Source organism: Neolamprologus brichardi, chromosome 3 (genome assembly GCF_056152115.1).
Source record: "Neolamprologus brichardi isolate AB-2024 chromosome 3, ASM5615211v1, whole genome shotgun sequence".
NCBI classification, from domain to species: domain Eukaryota; kingdom Metazoa; phylum Chordata; class Actinopteri; order Cichliformes; family Cichlidae; genus Neolamprologus; species Neolamprologus brichardi.
Genome location: NC_142106.1, coordinates 22749889 through 22774631, shown reverse-complemented (window position 1 = coordinate 22774631; position 24743 = coordinate 22749889). Strand labels below are relative to the sequence as shown.

The 24743-nt window shown below is 42.6% G+C and overlaps 1 protein-coding gene across 1 annotated transcript; it reads right to left on the bottom strand.

Moving 5' to 3' along the window:
- Window positions 1-216: 216 nt before the first annotated feature.
- On the bottom strand, window positions 217-22575 carry LOC102797882 (FERM domain-containing protein 7). Its single transcript, XM_006803427.3, has 12 exons — window positions 22286-22575; window positions 9073-9177; window positions 8952-8994; window positions 8746-8824; window positions 8562-8659; window positions 4659-4773; window positions 4144-4291; window positions 3649-3744; window positions 2822-2985; window positions 2227-2295; window positions 1924-1999; window positions 217-1614 (listed from the first exon to the last, which is right to left on the bottom strand). Exons 1-12 carry the CDS (start codon window positions 22412-22414, stop codon window positions 379-381), a joined length of 2358 nt encoding a protein of 785 aa, XP_006803490.2. The 5' UTR covers window positions 22415-22575; the 3' UTR covers window positions 217-378.
- Window positions 22576-24743: the final 2168 nt, after the last annotated feature.

Below are 24743 nucleotides of genomic sequence, written 5' to 3'. Positions count from 1 at the left end.
AAAGGAATGTTTGAAGAATTAATGTTGTAGTGGCTCAAACACCTTAACAAAAAATTTAAATTGTTGGCTGCTTTAATTTGTCAAACATCTTTAATTTCTAAAATACTAATTATTATTATTATTGTTATTTATTTACTTGTTTTTGTAAGCTTGCACCTATAAAATAGCCACTAAAACAGTAGCCCATTTTCAAAATCTGAGGTTTTCACTTGAAGAAGGCAAAAAAATACATTTCATCTGCCAGTGCACCTCAAAACGACACACTTCTTATCTAATACATTTATGGTGTTATCTACAGTCTGCAGAGGATGTGCTATTTTAAATTATCCTTCCAGTTTTGACTGTGATCATGAATCGCTGTAATGTTTTAATCTTTTTCTACAGCGTCACTTCAGTAACCTTTGCCGCTCCTTTCGTATCCTCTCCTCCTTCACTCTTTTCTTTCTTCTCCTCTTCACCCTCTGGCTCCTTCTTTGCAGTTTCTTTTGCTGTTGTATGCTCCCTCTCTTCCTCCTCCCCCTCTTCCTCCTCATCAAGTTGGAGACTCCCCGATGAAAACCTCATCCTGGCTAGTCCAGCGGACCGTACCATCTTGCCCACCTGAGGGGCAGGGCAGTAGTATGGATAGAAAACCTCCGGGTCTGAGTCGCTGTAGCTTCCCGCAGTGCTGCCAATCATACATAGTGAACTGGGGCGTTCAGGCAGAGGGGAAGAGTTTAGTGGGAGGTAGGTGGGTCTGGAGGGGCGCGTCAGGTGGGGGTAGTAACCAAGAGGGCGAAACTCAGAAGCAGGGTTAAAGGCAGTGTTTGAACTCCTCGAGAGGTTTAATTTGACATCAGGTTGGCTGGCTACACGGCGAGGCAGTCCAGGAAGGAAGTTGGAGTCATCGCTGTAATGGCCTGCCTCTGTATGTCCAACGCCCCTGAGTCTTGCACCATTGCTTCCTGGTTGGTACATTCTGGCCAATCCCAGCCCACCTGAACCACTGGAGCGGAGGTTTCTCCTGATTGGTGAACTAGATGGCGAATCATGACACACTGGGTAAAAAGATGGCCGTGTTATGCCATCCATTGTCACATAATCCCGCCGTCTTGTATGTGGAATTCGTTCCAGTGAGGAAACAGCAACAAATTCCGACAAATAGGGATGTCGGTTGAGTGGCGAGGAGCCAGCTAATGGGAACGATGGGAGGACAGGATGATACTGGTAGGCAGGGCTGTTAGGGTAGAGAAGGACCAGCTGCTGTCCTGCATCTGGATGTGGCTGGGGGTTGGGTCGACGTCTAGATCGGTTTCCATAGACACCAGCTAACCGCTGGGCTTGGCGCTGTGTCCCGATTCGTACCCCCCTTGTGTCCTCTACTACAGATATCGAAGCAGATCTCGTCTTCGGTGAGGGTGAAGGCAGCGTTGTCTGGTTGACAGATGGAGAAAGAGGAGTGACTTGGGAGAGGAGGCGAGGCCTCTGGCTGACCTCAACACATGAATGGCTGCGTTTAGCCACTCTTTCGTTGATTTCAATATCATTGTCTCGATGATGTGGGTCCAACTGATCCTGGCTGTGTATTGCCAGAGCACGACTTGACCGTGGGAATGGGTGGGAATGTTCGTACACCTGAGAAGAGAAGGCACGAACACTTGAGTTGTTTTTATTACTAATATTTTGATTATGCTACCATTAATTAATTTGCTCATATGATATCAGAGTATGTATGTATTAGATAATATCAGAGAATTGTAAAAAAAAGAGAAAAAACAGCCCAAGAATGTGATGAAATTTCTAAAAACCCAAAGATCTTTAAGTTAATTAAACAAAACCATTAAAAACAGATAATAGAACAGTAGCTGTTTTAATTTTGTCAGACATGAATATGCGTTGTGTGTCAAGTAATAGTTTTAAAGACTGAACAGTCATATTTATTACCTGTTTGGAGACATCTGTGAGGAGATCAGGAGAAGATCGACATTGTCTGGGGTCACAGTCTGTCTGACTGTACATCCTGGACAGACAGTGAAAGGAATAAAATAACAGATGTTATACACAGACTATAAAAATTGATCACAAAAGATTCCTCTGTTCCAGATCCTTTGACCTTTACATAAGATGGCTTAATAAAATATGTTGCCGTTTCAAGTACTTCAAGCTCCTTGCTTTTGAAGTACTTGCATAAGCAAGTTTCTTGCTTATGAAAAGGAAATTGAAGCATCAATAAAATCTCTCTCTCACTTTTCAAAGTGTGAAGGCTTCTTCTCCCCTGATCCCAGACACTCCAGCAGCTGCTTCTGGGTCCGACCACTGCCAAACAACATTACCAACATCAGATGGACACACTACCACACCTGACTGAAAACAAAGACTCTGAATATTCATCAGAAGAAAAGGGTAATAAAAAAAAACGCTCACAGTCCATCATAGTTCTCAGGTTTTTGCTTATAAATCAGCAAATGACTTTGAGCACAGTTTGGTTCAATTCTAACCAATACTATCAGTGGGGATTCTTGTGAGTTGTGGACAGACGGATCACCATGACATGATCTGTCCTTTGGATAAGCTGGAAAGCTCAGGATGGTTTATTCAAACACTACAAGAGTAGGTAAGTAAAAAGTTTTGTGAGTCAAAATATTTGTGTACAAGCTTAAATCCAGATGATGTACCACTAAATGGGTGGAGAACAATTCATGCATAGTAGACACTGGAAGTAAGTAAATGACTTTGATTTTGGGCAAAAGATGATTAATATATATACATATATATATGTATTATACAAAAGCCTGAATGCACCTTCAGATTATAGCATTATGTGCACTTGTCTGCATTTTACCTGTATCTGAAGCTGGAGCCTTTACATGACAGCAGAGTTTTGTGTATGGCCTTTGGTTCCTCAGCTAGCCTGAAGAAAGCATGGTACTCCACACACATCTTCCAGAATGATTTACACACATCACGGCTGGCCATGGCCAACTCTAGTGTATCCTTACACGAGGGCTGGATGGACATGAAATAAGACGATGATGAGTCAAATATTTACCACCACCTCTGTATAGCATGCTGTCTGCACTTCAAGTCCCAAAAAGTCTTCTACCGGAGAACTTAAAAGCCCCCATAGGGTGCTCTGTGGGAACTGGCACCAGTGCTCTAGCTGTAGAACCTTTACATTAGTAACTTGGTAGCTGCTATGGATCGGATTTGATCTTTACATTGCCTCTTTGCATGCTGTTCACAAGTACTTAGAACTACTGGCCAGGAGATCTCCACAAAAGCCTTACTGTTTTCGCCAGAATGTTTTGTTCCTTCCAAATATCTCTTAAATATTTGTACCTGCCCATTTTTCATGCATCCATCACAAGAGTCTGCTGTTCACTCACAGGGGAGTGAGACATCATAAACTCACTCATTATTCCATACTAAATACTAATGGTAGGTGTGCCAGTTTAGCTAACTGGTTGAGCAGGTTAACAGCTCAACTATTGAATAACGGCCAAAAAAAACCCCCACCCGTCCGCTTCCCCTTATCCTTTTTCAGGGTTGCGGGGGAGCTGGAGCCAATGCCAGCTGTCTTAGGGTGGCGGGCAGGGTACAACCCTCAAAAACAAATCTTAATAGGACAAAAAGCAAAACCGTGTGGCCCAATCTGGATCAGTTTCTCACCCCAACTTTATCATGTAGTTTGATGAGGAAATGCTTGCGTTTGAAGCTTAGCTTGCGGATCTTTGCCCAGCTGAATGTGTTGATTTTTGTGTTTCCCTGGAAAAACACAAGAAAAAAAAAAACAATGAGAGATTATATGTAATGTGTAGTGTAGCATCTGCACACATATTCAGCCTCAAACAGTGTTCCTCTCCTAAACCTGTTAGTTGATTTTTGAGAAATGCACATGGAAATTGTAAACTTTTCTGGTACTATAAAAACTAAGAAGGATTATCGACGTCCTCAGGTTTTATCTCTATACATCTCGCATATCTTGTTTTATCTCGCATACAATGAATGATTGTTAGTTTATTAGATCCATTAAATTTATTGTGTTGTAACTTCACAAACCAACTTTTTTATGCTAAAACAGCAACTCCTAGCTTAAGAGAAGAGGAAATTTTTCTGATGGAAAAAAATAAAAATATTTGTCCTTTTATGTGGAAGTGGACACACCTGAAAGACTAGCACTCCAGAGTGTGTGACAGCCAGATTGATCCTCATTCCCTCCCCATCATAGGCAGGGTAAGGCCTGATTCCATACATGTCCAGCTTCCTCGCCACCTCCAGCAGCTGGATGTCGGAGTTTGCTGGAGAGAGTCCTCTATGGACAGAAACAAAGAATCATAATTACAATTCAACCTCTGATTTATGGAGAGTTGGATGCATTGCTGTTGTTTTGCTGCCAATTTGACCCAGCAGTCACTTCTGCTTTTCCAACAAAATTTCTCCTAGTTAGACTCAAACAACACGTCAAACATATGTTTCAAAAGTGGCATTTTGGTTGGAAATGATCATATTTTCAAATCTATAGTTTTTTTTAAAAAGAATCTATGGGTGGGATGGGGGAAAGAGGCGCAGTCCCACGTCCAGTTAATACTTTGCCCTTTTTCTCTGGTCAAAATTAACACTAGTTTGACAAAACTGTCCGCATACTACAGAGCACCAGTGTCTTCTGCTTCACTTCATACCTGTGTTTCTTGTGAAACTTGATGATTTTGTGGTCCAGATATTCCTGGTTGGGAACATAGTGCTTCATCTCCAAATGCTGGCAGTCCAGCTCCTCGTCATAGTCCCCTATCTCTGCTGTAGCACAAATGCATATGCATGCAAACACATATTTAGTTTCTCTGCGTTTTAAACATTTAATTGCATTATAGTCACCACTTTTGGGCCATTTGGGAAGGAGAGAATCTGAGTGGGACTTTGCTCTAGAGGGAAATCTTTGACTAAGTAAATGCAGTATATGAAACACCTTTTCAAAAACATAATGTATAAAATGAATATGGACTCCCTGGACCCTTTATTAGGTACACCTGCAGAAAAATGCATTTAGCCATGTAAACATAGGTAAGATTTCCTACCAAAGTTCAAATTTTAGTGTGGCATGGTTGTTGATACCACATGGGCTCATCTGAGCATTTCAGAGACTGTTAATCTACTGGGAATTTCCCTCACAACCATCACTAGGGTTTACAGAAAATGTCCCAATAAAGATAAAATATCCCATGAGCAGCAGTTTTGTAGGTGAAAATGCTTTGTTGATTCCAGAGATTACAGGAGAAGGGCCAGACTGCTTTGAGCTGATAGGAAGGCAGCAGTAAATCAAATAACATGATATGAAGGTATGCAGAAGAGCATCTCTGAATGCACAACATGCTGAACCTTGAAGCAGATGGGCTATAGCCACAGAAGACCAAACCAGGTGCCACTGTTGGCAGTGAAGACCAAGAAACTGAAGCTAAAGTTTGCATAGGCTCACCTAAACTAGACAATAGAAGATTGAACATAATTTCCTGATCAGGGTCAATTTCTGCTACAATATTCTGATGGTAAAGTCAGAATTAGGTGAAAACAACAAGGCAGAATGGATCTGTTCTGCCTTCTTTCAGCAGGTCAGACTGATGGTGCCGGTGTAATTGTACGAGGATATTTTCTTAAAATACACATTTAAAAAGTTGAACATTGTTTAAATGTCATTGCCTATGCCTATCCTCTGATGGCTGCTTCCAGCAGGATAACACACCATGTCACAAAGCTCAGATCATCTCAAACTGTTTTTTTTGAACACGACAATGAGTTCACTGTACTCAAACGTGCTGCACAATCACCACATCTGAATCTGACCACCTCTGGGATGAGCACCTGCGTCTGTGTAATGCTATCATGTCACTATGGACCAAAATGTCTGAGGAACGTTTCCAGTACTTTTCTACGGAGCCCCGCAAGGGACATGGGAGAAAAATCTCACAAAACAAACTCGGGATCTCGCAAAAGTTTTAGCCGCATTCTTCGGAGGCCGCCAGCTCGAAGCCGACCGGGAGGGCAAGGCACGATGTGCCGGGAGAGCGGTGTTCCTCCCGGCTGTAGTAGGTCTCGACCTCCCGTTAGCTTTGAGATGGTGGGTGTCAGATCTCCGAAAACGTCAGAGCACTTTTGCAAATATGTGATGTCTTGTAAACCGAGCAGATATTTGACGTTTACACAACTACATGCACGCCTCAAAATATCTTAAAAGTTTATTTTGTGACCCAGAAAGAGTAATATTACAACTAAGTAGCTGCTGCTAGGCTGCTCGATTATGGCAAAAATGATAATCATGATTATTTTCACTGAAATTGAGATCTCGACTATTTGGCGATATTTATTTAACAATAATAATGTATTGAATAATGACTTTAAAGATTGTCAAAAAATAATATAAAATAGTGTGCAAATACTGATAACAGTGCAAATGTTTGCAATATAAAAAATAAATGAAAAATGTAAACATCTATGTTTAGTGAACTTTGCAGTGTTGCTCTGTGGTGCAGCTACGACACTGTAGCAAAGTTTACACACTATGTCTACTTGATCCACGTCTGACTCCGCGAACCCATAATGTTTCCACACCAATGAAGGTTTTTTTTACCTCTCTTTTCAACCAACGGCAGTCACTCTCCTCTCCAAATTAGTGATGGGAGATCCGGCTCTTCCGGCTCGGCTCACTAAAAAGAGCCGGCTCTTTCGGCTCCGAACCGGCTCTTCAGGTTGTTTTGTTGCTTTAATTATTTAATCATTAACAATAATATAAAATTATGCAGAAAAGGAATTACTAATGTAAAAAAAGTGGTTTTATTTATATATGTTTATATATGGCCCCTAGAGAAAAAGCACGTACAAACTCCAAAACACATTTCTAGCGTTTACTGAACTTCCAAAGCAGAGCTACCCAGATCACTTAAATTACACAATTGAAAGCATGTGTGTATTGTTTGTGTATTTATAGACAAGCACTCATATTTATTCAAATAATTTTTTAAAAAAGTTCATTTACCTGTTACTACCACACACCAAATCCGGTTGTTGATACTTCCTGGCTTGTGTAGCCACTAGGTAACAAAAGCTCAACACTGCGCCCTAGCATCCTGGAGCACTTCTGTTGTCTTTTGTACGTGATTCTGAGTTTGTACGTGATTCTGAGTTTTTACGTGTTTTGGAGTTTGTACGTGCTTCTGAGTTTTTACGTGTTTTGGAGTTTTTACGTGTTTTGGAGTTTGTACATGCTTAGGAGTTTGTACGTGTTTTGGAGTTTGTACGTGCTTTGTCTCTAAGGGCCACCATAAATATACTTTATTTATTCACTCCACATAAAATGTAATAAATAAATCATATAATACAAAAAACAACTATTTACATTTTGAACTTTTAACTATTTAAATTTTCAGCTTTTTCCTTTTAAACAAATTTAACGTGAAACAACACAAAACACTGCAAACCACAACACAATTAAATATAAATTAAAATATTAAAACAAAAAGAAGATGCACATTCTCTGTCATATGGGCCTGCATGATTTCTGAATCCTTTATAATCTGCAACTGAAAATAGTGGATGATTACTATACCTTTCTAATGTGACGTTGTTGTCCCTCGCTCTCTTTCTCTCTGGCTCTGTTCCTGAGCTACTGCAAGTGTAACTAACGCCCCTCCCCCCTCTGCCCAGCGCAAAGTACAGGCGCGCATGCGGAGTTTAGTGGAAAAAAGGGCGAGAGAGAGGGTGAGAGAAAGAAAAAAAAAAAAACCCTCACGGATCCCAATAAGGAGCCGGATCGCGTCGTTCACTTCAAAGAGTCGGCTCTAAGAGCCATTTCGTTCGTGAACGACCCATCACTACTCCAAATAACTTCTGCTTAGCTTTCTGAGCTTCCCTCGGGTCCTCTTAATCAGCGGTCCCCAACCCCCGGGCCTCGGACTGGTACCGGTCCGTGAGTCGATTGGTACCGGGCTGCGAGAGTTGAGGCTCAGGTGTGAAATGTATAGTTTTCAGGGTTTTTATTGGTTTTCAGCGTTATTTTGTTATCGTTTTTTATCGTTTACTCGGTTTTCCTGGGTCTTGTCATGTGTGTTATGAATAAATTTCTTTTTTTCGGTACCGGTACTAGTTTTATTTTGTTGTATTTATCTGCGACACCTTAAAGGCGGTCCATGAAAATATTGTCGGGCATAAACAGGTCCGTGGCGCAAAAAAGGTTGGGGACCGCTCCTCTTAATTGTTGTGACACGTGTTCGAAATGCAGAGAGGTGCGCTCGATTTGCCACACGGAGCAGCGCGAGAGTAAAGCACGAGGGAGGGGCTAATAATCGGCTCAGTCATTTTTAATGATCGTTGAAAGCCCAGATCGTAATCGTGATTAAAATTCGATTAATTGAGCAGCCCTAGCTGCCGCCATTGTTGGAATTCAACTTTTGCGAGATCCCGAGTTACTTTTGCGAGATCTCGCAAAAGTTCATCGTATTTTTGTTTCTCCCATGTCCCTTGCGGGGCTCCGTACTTTTCTGAATCTGCAGCAAAAAGGAAAAATTACAGCAGGCGAGATGCACTTTGATGCTTACACTGCAGTATGTGAGAGACCAGCAGGGCGGCACTGTTGTCATTACAGGTCAGACTGCCATTAGACAAGTCCTGCTTGATCTGTAAGGCAAAAAGATATCTGTGCACACACAAAACAGTATGAGTACACCTACTGTGGCATTTCACTTATGCTGAACATATAGCTCATCTATGCTCAGACTTTACCTGGTGAGGCCTCTCTTGAGTTGTCCAGGATCTGGTGGAAAAAATTTGACTATAAACCTGAAGAATAAATCATTGGTGTCTGACAGAGGGGAAAAGAAAAGAGATTATAGATGCAGGACAATGGTGCAGACGGAGATGCTGAGATCTGGAAATATTTGGAGGAAATATGAAGTCAGAGCACTAATCTTAGGACAGATATGACTTACATTTGATTTGTTTGACCAAAGGTTTCAGCAGCTCCAACCAAACCTGCAACAGAAACTTGTTAAGACATTAAAAACCTCCCGCACTGATCTGTGCATATCTGTGTGATCCAGCGTTTCTTACATAATTGCCACTGTGGTGTCTGAACTCCAGGCCAAAGTACTCCTTCTCCAGCAATTTCAGATGACCGCACACTTTGTTGTAGAAGTCGCCACCTAAAACCTTTTGCTGGAAGAAAGAGTGGGAGAGAATTAAAGTGAGAAGGATAATAGGACTTTTTAATTGAGACGTTCTTAAAACTAAAGTCCGGGAGTGCTCCTGGGAGCCCAGAAAAATGTGCTACAGCTCAGTTACTTTATCCACTAATACTTTGCTTAATGAGAGTTTGCATAATTATGGCCATTTTTTCCTTTCATATTTAATTAATCTGTGGAAGATATGCATAGGGGACATTAAATGATTAAAAGACAACAGATAGAAAAAATTGAGGCATGACAGAGGACAACGGCAGAAAATTTTGAACTGTATCCATGGAAACTGAGACCTTCATTGCTTGTCTTACTTAACCTCCTAATGGTGAACATGTCAGGTGAATGGTTAAGATTAGGGGTTTTTTTTTCACTAGTTGGTTAATTAGGCACATTTTCAAATACTAGAAGGTGTTGCCTGAAATCTCACACATTTCTTTTGCCATCACAGTTACAAAGCTGTAAAAATGGTGTATTTCAACTAATGTCCCTGACTCTGGATTCCAGTGACTTTCTGGGTCTTTGGGAACTCAGTTTGCTGGCAGATATGTATAGATATATAAACCTAAGGGGGAAAATAAGCACATTTGTGTTTGGTTGGTTTGCTTTGTTGTAACAAAGCTTCTTGACTAAAGCCAAATCTTCTCTGCCAATGCCAAAAACACAACTATACAGGCTGATTTCTGACAAATGCTGGTTGATGAATGGGATGCCATCCCACAGCAGTGTGTGAACGAGCTGGTGACCAGCATGAGGAGGAGGTACCAGGCTCTGTATGGTTCTTCCACATGGTACTGAGGTCCATTTGTTCAATGAATAGACTGTAAACTGTTGCTATGTCTTGTTTCTTCAGACTTCAATTATCCAATCCATTAAATTAAACCAAACAAGACTCAAGAATAAATTATTTGGCCTTGGCAGAGAAGATCTGGCAAGTTTTTCGTGGACAAAACCCGCATACTCAACTCTGCTGCTCAACTCACAAATGTATTTCCCTTACAAACGTGGTTCCATTTAAGGGGAAACAATGAACAGATTATAACAGATAACAGATATATACACTGCGTTCCAAATTATTATGCAAATTATATTTTTCTCAGTTTTCCTAAATAGTCGATTCAAATGACAGTCAGCATAATTTTCGAGTCATCGACCAACAGAGTATAATTCAAATGTTACTGAACAAAACTCCCAATGAAAACAGTATGTTTTTCAAAAACAAAAAACTTAAAATGCACTGTTCCAAATTATTACGCACACAGAGTTTCAAAAGATTTTATAGGTTGTAGAGGATTTAAAATGGTCATTTGTTGAATTTGCAGCATTAGTAGATCAATTTCATTGAAATCAAAAGCTATTTCAATCAAAAACATCTTAACAGGTCAAGTTACATATTAACATAGGACCCCTTATTTGATAGCAGTTTTACAATTCTTGCATTCATGGAACTTGTAAGTTTCTGGAAAGTTTCTACTTGAATGTCTTTGCAGGATGTCAGAATAGCCTGCCTGAGCTGCTGTTTAGATGTGAACTGCCTCCCACCCTTATAGTTTTTTGCTTCAGGATGCTCCAAAGGTTCTCAGTAGGATTGAAGTCAGGATGGGGGCCACACCATGACTTTCTCTCCTTTTATGCGGATAGCAGCCAATGATGCAGAGGTGTTCCTTGTAGCATGAGATGGTCCATTGTCTTGCATGAAGATGGTTGTGTTGCAGAAGGCACAGTTCTTCTCTTTCTACCATGGAAGAAAGTGGTCAGTCAGAAACTCCACATACTTTTCCTTCAGGGACCCTAAAGGAACCGGCCAGCTCTTTCCCCGTGATTCTGGCTCAAAACATGACTCCACCACCTCCTTGCTGACGACGCAGCCTTATTGGGACATGGTGGCTGTCCACCAGCCATCCACCACTGCATCCATCTGGACCATCCAGGGTTGCACTGCACTCATCAGTGATCAAGACTGTTTGAAAATTAGTCTTCGTGTAGTTCTGGGCCCACTGCAGCCGTTTCTGCTTGTGAGCCTTGGTTAGGGGTGGCCGAATAGAAGGTTTATGCACAACTGCAAGTCTCTGGAGGATCCTACACCTTGATGTTCACAGGGCTCCAGAGGCACCAGCAGCTTCAAATATGTGTTTGCTGCTTTGTAATGGCCTTTTAGTAGCTGCTCTCTTAATCTGATGTATTTGTCTGCCAGAAACCTTCCTCATTGTGCCTTTATCTGCATGAACCCATGTGTGCTCTGACTCAGCCACAAATCTCTTAACATTATGGCGATCACGCTTAAATTTTCGTGAAATATCTCTGGTTTTCATTATGTGTCCAAGGCATTCAACTATTTCACTCTTTTCAGCAGCAGAGGGATCATTTTTTCTTCTTATATTGCTTGAAAATGGTGGTCTGCTTAATAATGTGGAACATCCTTCTTTAGTAGTTTTTTGAAATTAAATCACTTTGAAACTGGGAGACAATAGTGTGTAGACAATAATAAAAAGGGGGGGGGGATTTATTATTTTCTACAAACTGATATTTATTCAATCTTGTCACAATCGTACATCACCAAATATTTTAGAATTTTAATCACTTGTTATTTAAGTATTTTGTATTTAAAGGGCAGCCAATCAGAAGAAAGTTCAGTTAAAGCGAGGTTGGGGCATCAAGCCACACTGGAAAATGTAAAGTCAGGTGCATCTCCCACATCGTCATGATTATTTTGAACTCTGAATCATGCAAAGCTTTTCTAGTAGAGTCCAAGAATAGAAATGTGGAGTCAGATCAGAAGAATAGGTCACTTTAACCACATTAGACAAAAATACAAAGGACACTACAAACATGTAAAAAGTACTGCCTTATTGTTTATCTACTTTGAAGACCCTGTGTCTTAAATATAATTCAGGATTAAATCAAAGTAGTAGTGTGTGCCCACATGGAGCGCTGAACCTGTCTCTGGTGTTTGTGCAGTGTTCACTTACTGCAGTGACACGTTTTTGCTTTTTTTTTTTTTAGCCTTCGCTGTCTTATAGCTGGTGTTTAGTGTCCTGTTGGGGGGTCACTGGACGTCCCTCATTAACTTGTCATGAGGGAAGGAGAAAGGTTATTAGGGGAGAGGGAGGATGACGAAGGACATGGCAGCTGTAACTGATTATAGAGAGAAGAAGAGGCCTAACTGATAATTACTGGAAGCAAACAGCCGCCCACAGATCAGCAGAGCAGTTAGTTTCCAGCAGAGCAGAACAGAGGAAAAAGTGAGCGATGTGCAACTTTGGATGTGAATTCAAAGCAGAAAACAGCAAAACAGTTTCATTAATGATATCTGCACAAGCTTACGCGTCTCTGTTTGACTAGTGAAGGGCCTTCATTGCATACAGCAGTGGAGTGTTAGCTCGTTCCAGCTGGTTCCAGAGGAACAAATGCAGTTTTGTCAAATCTCAAAGACATGCACAGAGTTACCTTTGGCACATTGTGAGGTAGCAGTAACACTGAACATATCCAGCTCATCACGTACGGACACGTTTAAATTTCAACATATTGGTTAAGTGTTATTTTTCAACATGTGCGGTTGTACAGGCCATCAGGCTACTGAATCACTGCCTGATTACTGAACTGTGATGTACACAATATAATACAGTTTTATATAATAACACCTGTACAATCTGTATGTCCTACCTTAGTATGACTATGTACATCTAATTGTGCTTTATATTTGGACTTAATTCTACCCTAATATATAGTACTTGCATTATTGCTGTTTATTTCTATTTCTTATTATTCTTTCACATCATTTTATTTATTTTACTTTTGTGAATTGGACACATGCAGTTCACAGAAAATCCACCAGGGATCAGTATTTCATGCACCAGAGGTATGTAGCAAAAATTATACAAATTAAAACTCAGTCATTGACCCAAACCAGTTAACCTTAAAAGCTTAGACTGAAACCAGAGACTCCAGAGGAAACACATGCATGTAAGCTTTATTCATAAGTTGTTCATAAACCGAACATAGAAATTGCTGTCATGGTCCAGTGACGCTTCACAGTTCTCTGTTTTAGTCAGCGGACTCACCTCAGTTTTGCTGTCACAGCTTTGATGAACTAATCTGAAGGTTAAGAAAACATGACCTGAGTGACTGAACTGTGCACATCAGGGAAAAATTCAGCAGGACAAAACATGTCTAACATTTTACCGATTAGCTACCACAAGCTTTGCTAAACATCCACAAGGTGCTGCCATAATTGTTAAGCAGACTGTAGCAGACAAACACTATTGTGTATTTCTGTACCATTAAGCTATGATGAGTAACATATTCAGTTCTTCCTGTTGAAACAGAATAAATTCCAGCAACCTATAACATCTCCAAGTTTCTGGCTTTGATCCTCAACCCATTGGTAGGCAGCTCTGAACACCACATCCAGAACACCCTGGATTTTGTTGAGATGGTGAGAGATGTCATTATGGGGGCAGAAGAAACCATGGTCTCGTACGACGTCACATCTCTCTTCACTTGCATCCCAGTCACGGAAGCGTTGGAGGTAGTTCGTAAGAGATTACAAGATGACCTCAACCTCAGCAACAGGACCACTCTCAGCATTGACCAAGTGTGTTTGCTTTTCAAACTGTGTCTTCATTCCACCTACTTCACATACAAGGGTCAGTACTACAGGCAGAAACATGGGTGTGCATGGGCTCCCCAGTTTCACCCATCGTGGCCAATTTGTACATGGAAGAAGTGGAAAAGAGGGCTTTGTTATCCTACCCTGGAACACCACCAAGTCATTGGTTCAGATATGTGGATGACACCTGGGTGAAAATCAAATCTGAGGATGGACCACAATTCACGGATCACATTAATACAGTGGACCGACACATCAAATTCACCAGGGAGGACATGAAAAGTGGCAGGTTAGCCTTCTTAGACTGTGAGATTTCCATCAGTAATGGGGGACATCTAAAAGCTGACGTGCACCGTAAACCTACACATACGGATCAGTATCTAAGGTTTGACTCTCATCATCCACTGGAACACAAACTGGGTGTCATCAGGACGCTACAACACAGAGCGAACACCATCACCACAGACACAGTGGCCACAGAAGCAGAAGAGCATCACATCAAAAAGACCCTGAGTAAATGTGGTTATCCCAGCTGGACTTTTGTCAAAGCTGGAAAGGCACCTAAAGAAAGCTCCAGCCGATCCAGGAGAGAAGGACAACTGCTGCCCAAGCGAAAACCTGTAGTGATCCCGTATGTGTCAGGAGTATCGGAGCAGTTGAGACGCATTTTTTCTAAACACTGGGTCTCTGTGGCTTTCAAACCCCAAAACACGCTGCGCCAAAAATTGGTCCACCCCAAGGATCGGGTCCTCCGACACAAACAGAGTAACATAGTGTACGCTGTTAAGTGCCAGGAGGATTGCCAGGATTTATGCATCAGGGAAACCAAACAACCTCTGGCGAAGCAGATGGCGCGATGTTGGGGCGACTGTGGCTGTTGGGGCGACTGTGGCTCAGGGGGTTGGGAAGCGTATCTGTAACCGGAAGGTTGCCGGTTCGATCCCCGGGCTCTCTGTCCTGGTCGTTGTGTCCTTGGGCAAGACACTTCACCTACCGCCTACTGGTGTTGGCCAGAGGGGCCGATGGCGCGATATGGCAGCCTCGCTTCTGTCAGTCTGCCCCAGGGCAGCTGTGGCTACAACCGTAGCTTGCCTCCACCAGTGTGTGAATGTGAGCGTGAATGAATAATGGCATTGTAAAGCGCTTTGGGTGCCTTGAAAAGCGCTATATAAATCCAGTCCATTATTATTATTCATTATGGCACAACACAGAAGAGCTACCTCATCAGGTCAGGACTCTGCAGTCTATTCACACCTACAGGCCAGTGGACACTCTTTCAAGGATGAGGATGTACACATCCTGGACAGGGAGGAACGCTGGTTTGAGCGCGGAGTCAAGGAGGCCATTTACGTGAAAAGGGAAAGACCATCTCTCGAATCGAGGAGGGGGCCTAAGGGTACATCTTTCACCATCTTACAATGCTGTGGTTGCAGCCATTCCCCAACTTTCTGTGAATGGTACTCATCGCAATTCATCAGTGATCTTTGATCAATGAGCCTTGATCAGTGGTGGCTGATCAATGCTCATGAGAATTTGCATATCAATGATCAAGGAACTGACCTCCCAGCCCATTGTTCCTTCACTGGGCTGGTTTCAGTCATTATGCAAATGCACTGTTTATAAGGTTGGGGAAACCTGCAGTCAGCTGAGACTGAAGAAGTCACTTGGATGAGTGATGAAACGTTTCTCCCAGAAAAACGCTACGTCCAGATGAACAGAATCAACTTTTGGGACTGCACAGAAATGGTTCAGGAATGGTTTGAGGACCACAACAATGAGTCTGAGGTGTTGACTTGGCCTTGAAGTTGCCCAGATCTTAAGCAAGCATCTGTGGGATGTGCTGGACAAACAAGTCCGTTCCACGGAGGCCCCACCTCACAGCTTACAGGACTTAAAGGATCTGTTGCTAACATCTTGATGCCAGATAGCACAGCATGCCTTCAAGGGTCTAGTGAAGTCCATGCCTCAATAAGTCAGGGATGTTTTGGCAGAAAAATTAAGCTAAATTAAATTTTATTTATATCTCACTAAATCCCAACTACAGTCACCTCTCGGTTCTTTATATCATAAGGTAAAGACCCCACAGCAGTACAGAGGGGGACCGACACAATATTAGGCAGGTGGTTGTAATGTTATGCCTGATCAGGGTGTTTACTAAATTTATCACATTTTATTTTTTCCCTGTTCTGTATATCCATGCCTTTTCCTTCAGCTCTCTTTCCTCTTGTACAGACGCTGCTAATGTCCCGAAGGCCGCTGGGAAACTGACAGGGAAGAAAGCATGGGCATGGAAAATGGAGCTCCTTTGCTAGCACAATACTGCAAGTCATGCACACACACTCACACACACACACACACTCACAAACACACTCACACACAGATTCTTTTTAGATTGCAATACTGCCTCGCAGGCGACGTTACCATGTTGAAAAAGAGGCCTGTTGGTCTGCTTTTTCTGACCTGGATAGTAGAGCAGCACATGGCTGTTCATAGACAGCAGAGTGTTTACACCTCACACAGCTGGTAAACATCTGCAGCTGTTTGGCCCATTAAAAAAAAAAAAAAAATCTTTCTTTAGACAGACTTAATTAAGTCACCAAGAAGTGACTGTGGTTGTGATTTTAACCTCCTAAGACCCGAACTCTTCCACGTCATGCATTTTTAATTTCTCTTTGATATTTGGGCTGATTGAGACCTGATGAATGTAAAAACAAAGAATTACCAGATTTCTTTTAACCTTATTTTTGTTTTTAAGAAAAATAAGAGCCACATATGAGGATATTCGTTTCATATTTTGATAGAACAGTAGCAGCATAATGTCCTCGTAAGTGGATATCGGGCCTTGTAGAGCAAAATTGAGTATTTTAGTCTAAATAACCCAAAATGTGATGTCCACATATGTGGACGCCAGGTCCTAGGAGGTTAAATAAAATCAAATTGAATTTTCCATCTAAGTTTAATTCTCTGTCATTACTTTGTGGTGGATGTGCTTACAGCCACACGACTTATGAAGCTGGCAACAACATTCAGGTTTTTGGAGGTGTTCAGAGACACACTGTACATACAACCCTAAAACTCTTTCCAATAACTTTTAGCAATGCAGATGTTAACAACTGTGATATTTCTGCTTGGTATCACTTGATAATGTCAGATAGATCAGGCAGCGTTTCATGAAAGATCCACTTCCTGATGCAACCCCAAATGGCTATATGTGTCTCTAACTGGAATTGTTGACATGCAAACATTGGAAACATGCTAGTACAGTGATGATACTGCATTGCATATATGTATACGCATGTGCATATGTAAGAGCCTGACGCTGTGGCCTGCTTTTATCCCTCAGGATGGTGTTTCTCTGCTGTACGGCTATTTCACTGACAAAACACATGCTGGCAGTGAAGTTTCTCTCTTCTAATAAAAGAGAAAAATGAGTTCAAGAATAACCAGAAATGCATAGGAGTAAACGGGAGCACTTTAAAGACCAATCAAAGTGCGCCATATAGTAACATTTCTAGGTAGGTACTTATCAACTTCCAGCACACCCACAGCATAGATTGGATATTGAAATCTATATCATGGTAACTGTAAAATAGCTCGCCAACATCGCTAATCCAATAGCTAGTTCTCTGACAATGTTGACATGTGCCATTTTTCTGGTTTCCATAGCTCTAATAACACGCTTATTGGCCAGGGGTGATTCTGAAGTCTTCTGTTTGCTGTGACAGTAAAATCAGCTGTCATTCAACATTTATCAGCTCCAAGTCCAACATGAACAGCTCAGGCAGTCCTGATGGCAGATCAGGTACATCAATGCACAAGTGTGAATGCAAAAAGTACAGGCTATCTTTCTTCTTCTTCTTTTGTCCCTAGCTGGTGGTTGGCAGGGGAGGTTGTCCACGAAGCCAATACATCGCTGTGGGTGCCGTAGGGTTTCCATCTTGGTCAATGATGCATTCCCAGGCCTTGTGGTCTCTTGCCTTCACATTTGCTTACTCGAGGGTTAGACGTCATTGTTTAAAATCGTCTTCAATTTGCTTGATCCAAGTCTTCTTAGGCGCGCCACGCTTGATTCTCCAGTGGGCGGGGTGCTGCTGCATCAAAAGGTGATGCGGCAGATGTGGCCAAACCATTGCAGTCACTTCCTAATCCACTCTTCCATTGAGGGCTGCTGGTGACATTGACTACGTATCACGCTGTTGCTGAGACGATCACGGAGGGACACTGGGAGAATCTGACGCAAAACAGCGGATTTGGAAGCACTCCTGATGCTGTTCAGCAATCCTGAAGCACCTACAACTGTAATGAAACCTTTTTTTTTATTTTTAAATCAGGTTACAGTTTTTTTTTTAACTGACTTCTGCCTGTCATTATGTTGCTCAAGACTGCATCAGTATATTTAATGCTGAGTGAAAATTAAACTGTATTAGTAATGGCAGTATTAGTCACTGTGATGACTAATACTAATATTTAAAGACAATTTCTCTCATTTTTGCCTACCATGTGAAACAGCCCACGTAAGAGTTTCTGAAAAGACATTTTGGAGCTTTTCCATTAAAGAATGAAAGTTTAGACAGGAGGTGGCTCAAACACACCATTTCCAATGAAGAACTGGGGTTTGAGCCTCGTTAATGCATTAATTTCAGTTTTTAGGGGAGAGAGCAGTCCTAACAATGCATAAATCTACACAAACCTGCCTTCACAAACACTTTTCTGCCGCTAAACAGCACCTGCAAGACAAACAATCAACTGTTACAGGTGTACCAGTGTTGTCAGAAAGCTTGAGAGTTTGTTTCCCTATTTCATCTTTTTCCCTATTTTACTGGACAAACTAACACAGAGAGAGGGAGTCAAGAGTGGCAGTAACTCAGGTGGGAGAGGTTTTGATTGTTCTCCTCACCTGTGCTAAACTGCACTTGGATATGACACTAAAACTCAAGTTGCTAATGTTAGTAGGCAAGCAACTCACATTGTGGTTCTCTTTGTGAGTCACTAAGGTAAAATAGTGTTATGTAAGTGCAAGCAGAAAAAGGCCATAACACACATTTATCTCCTGTGTGTTCTCCATATCATATAATCCATCATTTCTTTTATGTAAAGAGAGGGGCTGAGCTGTCAACTGATCACCACCTGGTGGTGAGTTGGATCAGGTGGCGAGGGAGGACGCTGGACAGACCTGGTGCACCTAAACGTGTAGTGAGGGTGTGCTGGGAACGACTAGCAGAGGCCCCAGTCCGCGAGATCTTCAACGCACACCTCCGGCAGAGCTTCAACAGCATTCCGAGGGAGGCGGGGGACATCGAGTCCGAATGGACCATGTTCAGCGCCTCCATTGCCGAAGCTGCTGCATTGAGCTGCGGCCGCAAGGTGGTTGGTGCCTGCCGTGGTGGTAATCCCCGAACCAAATGGTGGACACCAGAGGTGAAGGGAGCCACCAGGCTGAAGAAGGAGTCCTATCGGGCTTGGTTAGCCTGTGGGACTCCGGAGGCAGCCGACAGGTATCGACAGGCCAAGCGGAATGCGGCTCGGGCAGTGGCTGAAGCAAAAACTCGGGTGTGGGAGGACTTCGGAGAGGCCATGGAAAAAGACTTTCGGACTGCCTCGAAGAGGTTCTGGCAAACCGTCAGGCGTCTCAGGAGGGGAAAGCGGTGCTCTACCTGCACTGTGTATAGTGCTGGCGGAGCGCTGCTGACGTCGACTGAGAAAATTGTCAGGCGGTGGAAGGAATACTTCGAGGACCTCCTCAATCCCACTGACGCGTCTTCCAAGGAGGAAGCAGAGTCTGGGGATGAGGGGAATGACCCGCCAATTTCTGGGGGCGAGGTCACTGAGGCAGTTAAACAACTCCTTGGTGGCAGAGCCCCTGGTGTTGATGAGGTCCGCCCCGAGTTCCTGAAGGCTCTGGACGTTGTAGGGCTGTCCTGGCTGACACGCCTCTGCAATGTTGCGTGGAGATCAGGGGCAGTACCCGTGGATTGGCAGACCGGGGTGGTGGTCCCCATCTTTAAGAAGGGGGACCGGAGGGTGTGTTCCAACTACAGGGGGATCACACTCCTCAGCCTCCCCGGGAAAGTCTATGCCAGGGTGCTGGAAAGGAGAGTTCGTCCGCTAGTCGAACCTCTGATGCAGGAGGAACAATGCGGTTTTCGTCCTGGTCGCGGAACACTGGACCAGCTCTTCATCCTCTCGAGGATACTTGAGGGTGCATGGGAGTTTGCCCAACCAGTCTACATGTGTTTTGTGGACTTGGAGTAGGCATTCGACCGTGTCCCTCGGGGTGTCCTGTGGGAGGTGTTGCGGGAGTATGGGGTGTCTGGCCCATTGCTACGGGCCATTCGATCCCTATACAACCGTTGCAAGAGCTTGGTTCGCATTGCCGGCAATAAGTCGGACTCGTTCCCGGTGGGTGATGGGCTCCGCCAGGGCTGCCCTTTGTCACCGGTTCTGTTCATAATTTTTATGGACAGGATTTCTAGGCGCAGCCAAGTGGCGGAGGGCTTTCGCTTTGGTGGCCTCAGGATCTCATCTCTGATCTTTGCGGATGATGTGGTTCTGTTGGCTTCATCGGGTGAGGGCCTCCAGCTCGCACTGGAGCGGTTCCCAGCCGAGTGTGAAGCAGCGGGAATGAGGATCAGCACCTCCAAATCTGAGGCCATGGTTCTCAGCCGGAAAAGGGTGGAGTGCCCACTCCGGGTCGGGGATGAGGTCCTGCCCCAAGTGGAGGAGTTCAAGTATCTCGGGGTCTTGTTCGCGAGTGATGGGAGAAGGGAGCCGGAGATCGACAGACGGATTGGGGCTGCAGCTGCAGTAATGCAGACGCTGCACCGGTCCGTCGTGGTGAAGAGGGAGCTGAGTGTAAAAGCGAAGCTCTCAATTTACCGGTCGATCTACGTCCCTACCCTCACCTATGGCCACGAGCTGTGGGTAGTGACCGAAAGGACGAGATCGCGGATACAAGCGGCGGAAATGAGCTTCCTCCGAAGGGTGGCTGGCATCTCCCTTAGAGATAGGGTGAGAAGTTCGGCCATCCGGGAGGGGCTCAGAGTAGAGCCGCTGCTGCTCCACATCGAAAGGAGCCAGCTGAGGTGGTTTGGGCATCTGGTAAGGATGCCCCCTGGGCGCCTCCTGGGTGAGGTGTTCCAGGCATGTCCCACCGGGAGGAGGCCCCGGGGCAGACCCAGGACACGCTGGAGAGATTATATCTCTCGGCTGGCCTGGGAACGCCTTGGTGTTCCCCCGGATGAGCTGGAGGAGGTGGCTGGGGAGAGGGAGGTCTGGGCCTCTTTGCTTAGGCTGCTGCCCCCGCGACCCGGCCCCGGATAAAGCGGATGAAGATGGATGGATGGATGGATTCTTTTATGTCAAAAAAGCTGTGAAAGCTGCCGGGGACAAATGTAATTGCATGTAAACGGACCAAACTTCAGTCAGGAGAACAACTGATATAATCCATCCACAGTATGAGGTTAGTCATTAATGTACAGCTGCATGGGCTGGGCTGTAGTTACATCGTAAGGTTTTAAAAACTGAGCTCTAAAATGAATAGTGGCAATAATCACAGAGAGAGGCCGACAGTGATCACTGACTTTTTAAAGGTGCTTGTTCAGATTAAATAGAACAAGATGCAAAGCATTAAAACATGTTAAAAACACAACAGCCCTAATAAACTCACAGTAGTTCGGACCAGGAAACAGGGTTCATACGTCATCACTTAAAGACCAGATTGACAGACCTGAAACTCTTTCCATCTTTTTATACAGTCTGTGGTTATCTGTAATAGATAAATTAATTGATTATTGAGTGCAGCAATCTTGTGCTTTTGTATCTTTGATTGCAGTTTTGCCACTGATTAAAACCCAGCTGAAAAAATAAGTATATGGGAATATGGTAGTATAGCTACAGTATACTGACCACAGATCTGCTATTTATTTAAATATAACTTGCGTGCTCTTCTTCTGTTTTTGATTGTTCAACAGAGATAATCAGAGACACGGGGTTTGTGTCAGATGTTGGTGCCTAAGAATAAGGAACACTCTGAAAATGTGAAGCACATTTACGCTTAAATGGTCAGTTTCTGTTTTGCACACGCTATAAAAACCTAAAATAGCAGGTTTAACTTATATTAAACAGCAGATTAAACCCTGTCAGACCAGAGAAGTGCACGACCAGGTACTCCCAGATAATAATCATAAATATTATATTAAAGGGTAAATGTTGGAGAAGAATCCAGTCTGAACAGAGCCCGTGGTGGATTTCCCCTCTTTGATTTCTTTCTTTTTTCAGGAAGGAGGGAAAGAAAGTCGCAAACAAAGTGACAGAAAGCTTTATAAAAACAGGGAAAAAATAATATCCAGACAGATTTAAAACGCATATTCGACACATTTGATCATTTATAATATTGTTTTGAAGAGAGACACGTGCTGTATGTGGATCCACTCAGAAAAGTAAATATGAATGTTTTCACTACCCCATGTGAAGGGCTTACCTCCACTTCGAACGTGCGCTCGCTGTCATCCAGGAAGACCACGCGCAACCGGAGCTTGGTCTCCTTGGAGACCCGGGACTTGGTAGTGAGGTTCTCGAGTCTCCCGGTCCGCCGCTGTCGGTCCCCCATCTCTCCCGCTCCTTTCTGTTTGTCTGCGTCTCTCAGCAGAAGTAACAACTAAAACAACTACGATCGTCCATTAAATCCATGTCCACGAGAGTTAATCCCACGAGAAACGGCTTCACGCGCTCCCCGCCATTACCATCAACACCAAAACCTCCACGATCGTGTTCATCCTCCCCTTCGCTCCTACCGCTGGAGCGCGCGCTCTCCGGATGCGCAATGGCACGCTGACGTTGTCTCCAGACAGCCAGACCTCATCCAGCTTCTCGTTCACTGAGAAATCACTGGATTAAACTCACTGCACATAAATATTACTGCGCTTAAGCACACTTTCATGTACTTGTACTTTAGAGGAGTAATACAGCTCCCACCTTCTCATACTTATATTCATCTACATCCATCTATTGTGTCTTTTTATTGGCTATTGTGACAATTTCTTATTTATTTTACACTCACAGGGCTTTGTGAGTGTCAGTAAAAATTGCCTAATAAACAAACTTTACTCGCATTTCACTGCATTTACCTTAAAAAAAAGTGCTTAGAGTGACTTCTAACACTGTGATTTTAAAAGTTGATTATTTAGTCTAAAAATATCATCATTTTCACGAAATGTGGTGATTTGATACACTGTCACTGTGTTACTGATGAGGAGTTCTCACTGGGGTTCTTTTACGTTTTAATACAAAATAGTTTATAAATTAGCTCCACATCAGCCACATCAAAAGAGTACAGCTCTACTTGCAGTAAGCATCAATGCATGTGTAATAATGATCTAATACTTTATAACAGTACAACAGATCATTATATGAGCACACAGGGGGCAATTTGATTTACTGAATACTTAACGGATACTTACTCTTTACTCATAGCAGAGGTTTTCTGTGGTCTCCAAGGATTACTTCTTAGACCTGTTAGAAATCCTGTATTGATGTGAATAAAAGGCACCAGAAATTGTTTCGTTTGTCTTTCTTTTATATTAAGGAATGTATCCATGTTCATCATTACTACCTATGCACTACATTACAAGTGTCATTTTTATGCTGTAGTTAGCTGAATCAAAGATAATAATTCACTATACATATACACATACGTGAATATGTACTGGATTAAAAAAGGCCAAAATGTGTGAATATAATAAGAAAAATGTTTCAATATAAAATTAATTTTAAGATGTCTTTATGAGTCTGTTAAAGTAGGTGCTGTTGTGTTTTTATGGCTTATTGTACATCTAGTCAACCAACAGCTATCAGTAGTACATTTACCAAAGTAAACTTTTATGGACATATTTAAATTTTATGCTTGTAAAACACATTTTTAGTAAAATATTTGCAACTTCTACATTTATTTCAAACCCTTCAGGTGCAGTTTTTATTTATTTGTGCATTAGGTATCATCAGCTACTGTAACAGGATACACTGTTACAGATTAAATAAACTTTGAAGAGATCTGACAGTACTCATGTACATGTTAAAACATCAACAACACGACGGCCTAAACGTAAAATAATCCAGACGTATGAAATCTGTACATGCAGGCTTGTTCAGTATATAAAGAGACAATATATGGTGTGTGTGTGTGTGTTTGTGTGCGTGTGTGTGTGTGTGCGTGTCTGTATGTGTGTGTGTGCTTCACGGGAATAATATGAATTTCACGGTGGCTGGACGCTTTTAGAGGACCGACCTGTCCAAAAGTAGGCTAGTAGTGCAATGCCTTCAGTCGCCTCCAGCATGGACTGAGCACTCTGCGTGTGTGTGAGAGAGAGAGATGGCACACATATGAAATGTTGGTCAAGACACATCCTCACTTGGCTTCCTTTCTTTCATCTCCTACCGTCATAGACGCACACGCTCACACACTTACACTAAAATGATGAAAATTACAAATTTGAAGTACATTTGAAGGTTTTTCACATTTACCCTTCATTATTTTTTCATTTTTGGGTACTATTGTTGCATTTTTATTTTAGCATATTTGTGAGGTAAGTAAAATATTTGATCAGATTTTATTCCAATATGTTGATTTGAAAACTTCAGCTACAAGTTACTTAATAGTTTAACATTTATAAAGAAATAAACCATGGCATGAAAAATGACCAAAAACAAGGCAAGTGCAGGTGTCACATGTGTTGAGTGACTGAGCTGACATTTTTTCACTATTTTTTTACACCTCACAAAGTAAATCCGTGGTTCAGTCAAGAGAATAATGAGCAGATTATAATGATAAAAAGATATTTAGAGGTTAGCAACTTTAACAAATTAATTATAAGAAAACAATGTAGCAAATCTGAAAATATAGACTATGATAATTATGATTGTTTCATTTATCTTGTACAGAT